The 9949-nt window shown below is 38.8% G+C and overlaps 1 protein-coding gene across 1 annotated transcript; it reads left to right on the forward strand.

Moving 5' to 3' along the window:
* Positions 1-404: 404 nt before the first annotated feature.
* On the forward strand, positions 405-6325 carry LOC104411345 (S-adenosylmethionine synthase; the record flags this gene model as incomplete). Its single annotated transcript, XM_010021738.1, has 5 exons — positions 405-548; positions 1161-1379; positions 4258-4440; positions 4825-4958; positions 5571-6325. Coding segments are annotated over 5 exons (783 nt in total), but the record flags the coding sequence as incomplete, so codon positions are not given.
* Between the last annotated feature and the right edge of the window lie 3624 nt (positions 6326-9949).

Here is a 9949-nt window from a genome sequence, read left to right on the forward strand (position 1 = left end):
ATAAGTGTGTCTGTGTTCATACATAAAAGCCTCTACAACCTTGCCAGGCTAATGATACCACCTTTCCTATGACAGAATAGTCCCGAAATTGTTTTCCTTTAACAGATCCTTTTTCCTGTGAAAGAACCTGATTTCTTCACAAAAGCTTCTGTATTTTTGTCCAGGTTTCCAGCTCAATATGTAAACCTTCAGGCTTTCAGTAAAAAATTCTAGAAATGAGGTTTGTTTCTCATTACACTGTAACATGTTGGAGCCTGATCTGAATTTAGGCTTCCTGCACTGTAATATAAAACAGTAGAAAGTAAACCTAAAGGTATTGTTTACTCTTTGCTTCAGATGAAATCTCATTGCCTTTGGTTGTGCTGCTTTTAACAATGATTGAAGTATATTTTCTCCTCCTGTAGGGTTTGATGTTTGGTTATGCAACAGATGAAACAGAAGAATGTATGCCTCTAACAATTATTCTTGCACATAAGCTGAATGCCAGGTTAGCAGAGTTGAGGCGTAATGGAGAACTTCCTTGGCTGAGGCCTGACTCTAAAACACAGGTAAATACTTCTATAGATCAGTTGAAAACTAATTGTTTTTCTTTCCAGAAATCTTAAATGTTTTTCAAGACAGCAACTGATGGTGTTCAGAGCACCAGGATAAACTACAGGTAGCAGATAAAGCATTTCCACTGCTTATGATACTGTCTCCTTAACTGTTAGAAAATGGTTAACCTGCATCACAGTGCTAGGAGCACTTAACCACCTACCAGTGAAGAAACATTTAACCCTTCAGACCTAAGTGGTCTGTGCTCATTGAAAAAGCATCAGGAGATCTAAAGAATTTGTTTGTATTTAGGGATTCAGCTGGTCTTTGAAAAGAATGTATATTTCTGAGGCTTGTGAGTTTTGCTGGAAATCCCAAACTAAATACATATTTTGAACAACTTCATAGAAAATCAGTTTGTCCATACTGAGCAAAAAGCGACGAATGAGAAAATAGGCTTTATTTCTCATACCTTGGCAACAGTGTGAACAGTGATCATTATAACGTCAGCATTGACATTTTGCTACAGTTTTGCTCTTGGAATAGCATAACTTTTTTGATGTATAGCAGTAATACCTTTTAAAGTAACTTTGGTTTTTCTTCCTCCTTCTCCCTGTTCTGTTCAGGTCACAGTTCAGTATATCCAGGAGAACGGAGCAGTCATCCCAGTGCGTGTTCATACCATTGTGATATCTGTGCAGCATGATGAAACCATTTCGCTGGAGAATATGCGCAGAACCCTAAAGGATCGTGTGATCCAAGCTGTTGTCCCTGCACAATACTTGGATGAAAAAACTATTTATCATCTTCAACCTAGTGGACGTTTTGTTATTGGAGGACCTCAGGTTTGTGTAGTATTATTTTGGTGCTATTATCAGCTTGCCTTTGTCATTGGCTGTGTGTCTTAAAACAAATGCTCAGCTTTTGTCATGTCTGTCCTGGGGCATAAGACACGACCTGCCTAGTGGAAGTGTTAAATGCAGTTGTATGTGTGAGATGCACCCAGGGTTTCATGTGCTCTATGCCATAGCAACGTCTGAGGGCATGGTTGTATCATACGTGTGTTGTGATTAGGCAGGCAAGTTGAGCTGAATCTTACATTGCATGTGGAATGTACAGCTCAGCTCTGGGTTTCCTCAAACCCTCTCAAGTCCAGCACTGAGACATACAGTTGTTTCTTATGGAAAACACTGCTTACAGAGAGACAGACAAAAGTTTTACTTCTCTTACAATGAATGTGGGTTTTGTATCTGTATAGCTTATACTGTTCTGCCTGACACCTATGAGACCTGAGGGTGCTCATCTGTTCTGAAAATCAGCTCATGATAGGCTGCCTCTGGTGAGAAAGTAGATGTTGCTTTTGCTCTATCTAGACAATGCAGGAGCTGTGATTTGTAATTTGATCCTGTGGTTGCAGAAGTCAGACAGAAATTCCACTGTCTGTAGGATTGGGACTAATGAGATTTAGTTTTTGAAAGCAAATTCACCATTCCCAATATTTTCAGTTCCCTTCAGAACTATCACAGCAAAATCTCAAAGCTTCTTCCTGAAATTGGGTCCAGTTTTATAAGAGTTCCAAATAGACATTGTTTTACCTTTGCTGTTCAAATTAATTCATTTACTGGAACTTGTCAGAAATATTTCTAATGTGCTGTGGTTTTTTTTACGTAAGTCCATTAAAAAAGTAGGAAGGTGTTGAGATTAATCATTATAATAATGATTATACAAAAAATTTGGTTTTGTGTAGTTGAAATGGTTGTATCACTATAATTTTGTGTATCATTGACATCCTATACTATAGACAAATGGAGATGCAAACCTGAGCTGTAATCTGAGGCAAACGAACTAATGCAGCAATCATAGCTTCATACAAAAAGAAGCCTACACATATGAAATTTTTCAGGTGTGCACTGAACTGCACCCATTTAAAAATGTAATATAATTACATAGGGTAACCCAGCCAGGAATACATTTTCAGTTCTTGTAGTGGAACTAGATTGTTCATGTTTGCACATACAAACACAGGCACGCTGAAGTCTATTTCCAGGTTTTTAAACCTGTGATAAGTTTACTCAGTATGGGTCAATCTGCCTGTGGCCATGTAGCTATGGCTTTACAACTGCTATCATCACTTGTGCAATTTACAGTAGCATTGTGGCAAACAGAAAATAAGTAATTCTTTCCTTGTCTTTTTCATCTTGAACTTTTTTCACAAGAGTGTTACTCCATTTTATTTTTAACAGCGCTAGCTATAGAAGGCTGTCTAAATCTCCAGCTCAGTTCATTAAGGAAGACACATGTATTTCACTTGTGATTTTCACTTTACATTTTTGAGCATTTTTGAATTCTGGCTATTGCAAAATCAATACCTTTGCTCCTGCCACCGTTTTCCCAACAGCAACACCAGCTGGTACTGTAAGGACATTACAGCTTGTTGCGAAAGTGGCTTCCACACACTTTACAAATGCATTTGTGCTCTTTCAGCAACTTTAAAATGAGGGGTGGTTTGGTTTTTTCCTTTCACCTGAAATTCATCATCAGAATTTCATCACAAACTAACGTTTGAGTCAAGTAGAAGAACCCAAGGACAGGATCCTTTAAACAAGCTCAACTATCTGCAATTCAGATTTATAGCTCACTGCTTTTTTAGCAGACGGGAACAAACAGTGCCAAAGGTTTTCTTCTGTGTATATGCACGGTCTTTCTAAGAAAAGCTTTGACTCTCCACTTGTGTTTGCTGTGCAAACATTCCAGCAGTTAAATTTTACTGGCATGATATTCTGTAGAGAATTTCAAACCTGCCTGCACAGGTGGGACTGAATTTCAAACGTGACCATATTTCCTTTCACACCAGAAAGCTTAAACGTTTAGAAACTGGGGGGTCAGACAATTGGTCAGGTACTGATCAGCTAACCAAGATCAAATCAAAATATCAAGTAGTTGTGAGGAGCAATCAGGATAGCTGTGTAGGTAGCTAGAAGGTTATCTGCACTTCCTTATGTAATATTTTAGAATATTCATCTGTAAGTATCTGTTCTTGAAAAGAAATAGTCCTTTTTTCTCAGTTACCTATAACTGCCTACTACTCCATACCTTTTGTGTATAGTTTAAATTAGACTACCAATATTTTGGGGTTGGAAGTGGCACTGGAAGTATTAGATGCCAGCCTCTATGTGATGATCTATAACGTAGCACTGACATACCTTTTGATGGTAAATATGAAAAAGACATCTACTATTTAATATTCACACAACTTCAGATTTTGACCAAAAGATATGAAAGCCTGATTTTTATTTATTTATTAATTTTTACCAGTGTAAAATCTCTCAGTGGTTCCTATATGGCACATAGTTTGTTAAAAATATTCCTTATTGTTTGGATGTGTTGGATATGTCACTTCTAAACCAAAGCTTCCATATTGTCTAGAATATTTACTTTTGAAACAGGCAGTGCATGCTCTAGCTATCTGGGTGTAGACCTATTTGCTTGATTGGTTACCAAACACAGTCTGTGAATGGTTTATCTTATGAATCTGTCTTCAAAGAACGTTTATACCCACTGTTGTAGCTTGGTAAGACAAGTTAATTCCTTCAGCTACCCCACAGCAATCCACATATGGTGAATTTACTTACACATTGTTGTAGTCTTCTGAAGGATTCATAACCTTGTTTAAGACTTACAATAAAATGGTTGTAAAATGGACAAATTCTTTTATGGATTCAGGGTGATGCTGGTGTTACTGGTCGAAAGATCATTGTGGATACTTACGGTGGCTGGGGAGCCCATGGAGGTGGTGCCTTCTCTGGCAAAGACTATACGAAGGTGGACCGATCAGCTGCGTATGCAGCCCGTTGGGTGGCCAAGTCTCTTGTGACAGCTGGGCTCTGTCGCCGTGTTCTGGTTCAGGTATAGTTTGCTGTGCATGTTGCTTTTCTCAGAAAGGTTTTTCCTTTTCAAGTTTAACTTGAATACACATCACAGAAGACACTAGTAGAAGCAGTCTTGGTGATGGCTTGGGGTTGAAGAAAGGAAGAACCTGATGTGCTTGCTTCAATACCACTGTAGTGTCACAGCCTACCAGCTTCTTGAAGCTGGAACTTTTCATTTAGCTTTCATTTTATGGGCTGTTATTCTACAGCCCTAAACCCTCTGTCTGGCACTGTCATGGAAATGAATGCGGTTTGACTCGATAAGAGGTCTTGGTTCTCCTAAGATGAATGCTTTCTTCGGTTGGATACTGCTGTCCACTGAGGTGCCATGTTTATTTGCTAAATATCTTTTTTGCCATAGGTTTCTTATGCCATTGGGGTTGCGCACCCACTGTCCATTTCACTGTTCACTTATGGAACTTCCAAAAAAACAGAGAAAGAGTTGCTGGACATTGTGCACAAAAACTTTGATCTTCGGCCTGGAGTCATTGTCAGGTACAGAAACACACAGAAAGGAAAATATCTTGGTGATCACATCCTAGAAATGTTTATTGCAAAACCATTAGATGTTACAATGTAAGAGTCAGCCTCTTGAAGTAGCATAGAATTGTTCCATGCAGTATAATAGAGACTTTCTGTTATTCTGTCAGTCTTCACAGTTGATACTTTCTGTGCATCTACCAGTGTGCCATATCTTTTAAGACAGCAGATGTACTATTCAAGTTTCATATGAAAAATACTTTCAGCATTTTGGCCTGATATAGTATGTGGAATTCAAATAAAATAACTTCTGTATTCCAATAATTTTAAATTACTTTACATAAAAAAAATATACATTGTGTTTTACAAAAGGAAAAGTTATTTCATCTTTCTCATTTAAATTAGTAATGCTTAATAATAGTCTTTTCCTGAGGCCTATAGTACTTTTAACTTCTAACTAAACATTTAAGTTTTGTTGTCACTTCTGTTGTTCTCTGTTGGACATGTCCACTGCTATGCTTGCTGGACTAGGGGTGTGAAATGGATATCAGCATCAGGATTTCAATGGTAGATAACACGAAGTATCTTAATGTGAAGAATTTTCTCTACTTTTTATTATACACACAGGGATTTGGACCTAAAAAAGCCCATTTACCAGAAGACTGCCTGTTATGGTCACTTTGGAAGAAATGAATTCTCATGGGAGGTGCCTAAAAAACTTGTGTTTTGATATTAGCAGCCACCCTTTGAAAACAAAAAAGAAGAGGAGTCCACTAATTATGAGGATGCTTCTGAAAATCAGATCTGACAGCTTTGTGTTCAACGAAAGAATTTTAGATTTTAAATGGAAAGAAAGAAAATGATATTTTCTTGGAAATTGATTATTTTTAGCCCTCAGTGTCTTTCATTATCTAAGATATAAAGGACAGTCTGTTTTTTTTAATCAGCATAAGACAACAAAATACAGTTTACTTTTTATTGCTGCTCTGTTGGTTCTTTTGATAAAGGCAAACTATGACTCAGGTACGCAAACCAATGGCTGAATCTCAAACCTTTCGTGGGCAAAGGTGAGACGACTTTCCCAACTCTGACTAAGGATCAGCAGAACTCTTACTTCTAATTAAACAATGGGAAATTCTGGGGTCCAATTTCCTTACTGGAGTTTGCATTGCATACAGATGGGGGTTGCTTTGATGGGAGAAGGCTGAATATCACATAACTGTATTTCAGCCTCTTTTGTAGAAGATGTTAACATATATGTAATATTTAAATCACCTTCACTGAATATGTGCTGTTACTGTTGTGTTTCAATTACCCGTGTTTTTGAAACATGAATGTTCTCCTATAAAACATCAATCATTGAATAAAAAGCTTTTTCCTACTGTGTATGTAAAGGTGCCTCTTTTTCTATTTTTTTTTTTTTTTTAATGTTACAGTATAATGTCCATCTCGGCTTAGCCTCTTACACTCATGAAGGATTTTAGTTTGCCAAGATAATTGAATTTTATTAGATTTTGGAACTGTGATACGAATTTATCTTTCACTACCTGTGTGAACTCTGTTTAATCCTTGTAATTAATAGAAACTTGCTGAAAAAGCATTAGTTTTTTATTTTTAACTCTAAGGTTTATGATATTCAGTATTCTCTCATAATTTTTGCTTCCAAAATGTTAGGTTTATTACATGGCCTACTGGGTTTGATGATTTGTAAAATAAAATAAAGTGCATAGAAATAACACATAGCAGGAGGTTAAAATTTGGACCACTACCCTGTCCAGTGCTGTCTCACTGAAGAACGAGCCACTAGGTGGCTGTATGTCCCACAGCTGCGGGACCCAGTCTGTGCCAAAAGCATGTCACTGTTTGTGCCAGTATTCAGCTACTAAATCTGGGTACCAATACCCTGTTACTCCTGATGCAGATAGTGATGTGCATGGTGGATTGGATATGATCTAGACTGAGGACAACTACTTTTTGCAAAGGAGTGTGGATTAATCCCAGGTTTGTTTAAATTGGGAGGGTGTTGAGATTGCATTTATCCTCTCTGATCAGTTTGGTTTGTCAACAGGCAAAAAGGATGAACGTAATCCTGCAATACAAAGGTTACATACATGTGGCCCCCAAAAGTCACTTAATCCTAGCCTTGTGGTGTAAACAGCATCTTGTTAAATCTTTTGCACTGGAGAAATGCTGCCACCCCATGTTTCTCTCCTAACTAAATTCTTTTGGATTCCTTTGAACAGTGTCTTCCAAACAGATATTGAGATGGAGAGTGCCTGACTGTGATGATCATGAAAGAAAAGGTGCCGTTCATTCTCTTCAAGTATGTCACAAAAACTCAAGCTTCCGTTCAAGCCAGAAGCTGCTCCACTTTATTAATGATGTGAAAGTGGAGATGAACTAATAGTCGGTTTATGTGTAACCCTCTCCTGGACTTAGAGCATTAATCAGTGGCCCTCATTGGATACCTGGATATAGATTGGCAGAAAAATATCTTACAGTGCAGCTGCATCATCTTAAAGAATTTTATTGGCAAAAATTTCACAGGGACAGTTTTCCCTACTGCATGTGGCTCATCTTGCAAGGAGAAAGAGTTGTGTGTGTCGGCTTCAAAAATGTAAACTGCTTGGAGCCAGGTCCTATCAGTCTGCCTAGAAGCATAAACCTTGGCCTTCATTATGAAAGAGTTCCTTTGCTAATGAACTTTTAGCTATCAGTAATATACCTACAAAGGCATTTTGTTACTAATAACAGGGAAGTCACCATACGTGCTGCCACAGAATTGTTCTGTAGAAGTGTTACGGTCCTACACATTCCTGTTTATCAAGACTTCCCTGAGTTGACGTAAGACGGCATTTCTTAGTTGATGTGATGGAAGCCTTGCCACTTCTTCAGCATCTCCTGCTCATAATGTGTCATACTACAACTAGCAAAGCAAGTGAATGAAAAATAAATAAAAAAGTGCTGTATAAATAGATGTGTTCCATAACATAACATGAAAGCAGAATGTCCTGTCTCAACAAAAACAAACATCTGCAGACAAAATGAACAGCTCTGCTGTGGTGGTGACAATAACAGCCATTGCAGAGATTGCTGGAGAGTATGTGTATCTTGTTGGCTGGTGGGCAGGCAAGGTCAGTGTGGAAACTTGGAAGTGGGGTTGTGTGATAGGCTGCTGGCTGGAAGACCGTGACTGAAACCTGTGTTTTACAGAGACAATCAGTCACACCCCAAGCACATGAGTGTTATCTGGGTAATTGTCTTAATCTGCTAATGAATGTATAGGGTAGAAATAATTGAGCTTCTGTGGCAATTCAGTTTTTCCCATAAATGGATGTAAGTAAATGAGATTTGTGGCACCATTTAAAAACCCCTCAAACCTACAAATAGAAACACCACACAGCTCCAAATACAGCATGCGCACAGACGGCAGGTATGCAGTTGATGATATAATATACACAGAAAGTAGATTGGTGTTCTTGGGACTCCTTTTTTCTTTCCTTTTGTGCTGCTGTTGCTCCTTTGGTTAATCTATATTTAATAACCTAGAAGATGGAAATGGTAACTTGCTTTTCTTACGAAGTAGCTAAACTCTGGATGCTACAGGATATAGAGCACATCCCCTTGCTTCAAATCATCTTAGCCATCATTTGATGTTCTGAGCTTTCGCTTGGAGCATGAGATACAGGGTTGAGCCCTGTAGGTAAGGCATAATTATGTCCTCTATATGAATGTATAATGTGTGTGTGAGAAAGAGAAAGAGACAGAAGGGGGAAGGTGGGGAGAAAGCAAGAGCATTCGAGAGTGTGCATACACTAAACATGTTTACAGTAAACCAGTTAATCTGAAAGCCAGACCGCCTCAGTGCTGTATTGAGAGACCTCCCCTTGCCCTCCCAAAACCATGCTGGCGAAATCTCCACTGGCTTCCCAGCAAGTTGGGCAATATGTTTATCCCCCCAATGCCTTATCACAGCACTGCCTGGGAGCAAGGGACACTGTAAACAACCAGTGACCCACAGACATGCAGCCTCGTGCCTGACTCCACTGCTTCAGCTCTTAGGCTCCACAAGCAACAAGTAATTAGCTCCTGGTCTTCTGCAGAAAAAATGCCATTCAGCTCCTGCCCACTCTGGAAAACACTGGTTTTTATAAGTTTATCAGTGCTTCTTGCAGGTAAGATACACCATTCCTGAATATGGCTCACAATTATTTAAATAGTGTCTGTCTTAGAGAAATGAGGCATCCCACTTGGGAACCCAGCCCTGGGTGGCCACAAACAGGCAGACAATCAGCTTGCTAACTGTTCAGAATAAATTAACCTTTGCACAGTTTATTCACATTTGAGCCCCAATCACCAAAGGTATACAAAGTAGCACTAGGACTGCAGAATAGTGGCACAATTGCCTTAAACAAGTGCTGTTATGTGTTATCTGGGATTTGTTCATGTGTTGGGAAGGATTATTAACCAGCTACATACCTGTTTCTGTTTGTCTTTTAGATTTTACTGAAATCGGAGCTTCTGCTAATCCAAATGAATGCAAGAGTGCAACCATAGATGATGTCAATGAGAGTCTTAAGGTAAGAGGGTGGCTGCATCAGCCAGCCCAGGTCCTGCTTTGCATGCAGTCTGTGGTGGTGGGGAGGAGCAGGGCCCCACTGTGTGTGCCTATACAGCCTGAGCACATCTTGCATATTGCTTTGGTGACACGTGGCTCGAAACAACAGTACATGGCCCAGAGGGGAGTAAGATGGAAGAACAGAAAAAGATCAGTGTCATTTGACTTACACCTTTGGCCCTGATGCTGCTAGTCAAAAGTATAGTCTTTCTAGGGGTATTTTCCAGTTTTGCTTTGCTGCAGATATAAAAAGTGACTTGAACATAAACAATTATGTCTTTTGTTTTACAAGCATAATGCTGTTTTCAATCTCTTCTATTTATTATTTCAAATATAAAGTTCTAGATATTTTAAATACAAGTAAAGCCAGTCAGCTGACAGCCTATGT

This window comes from Nestor notabilis, unplaced genomic scaffold (genome assembly GCF_000696875.1).
Source record: "Nestor notabilis isolate BGI_N333 unplaced genomic scaffold, ASM69687v1 scaffold3259, whole genome shotgun sequence".
NCBI classification, from domain to species: Eukaryota; Metazoa; Chordata; class Aves; order Psittaciformes; family Psittacidae; genus Nestor; species Nestor notabilis.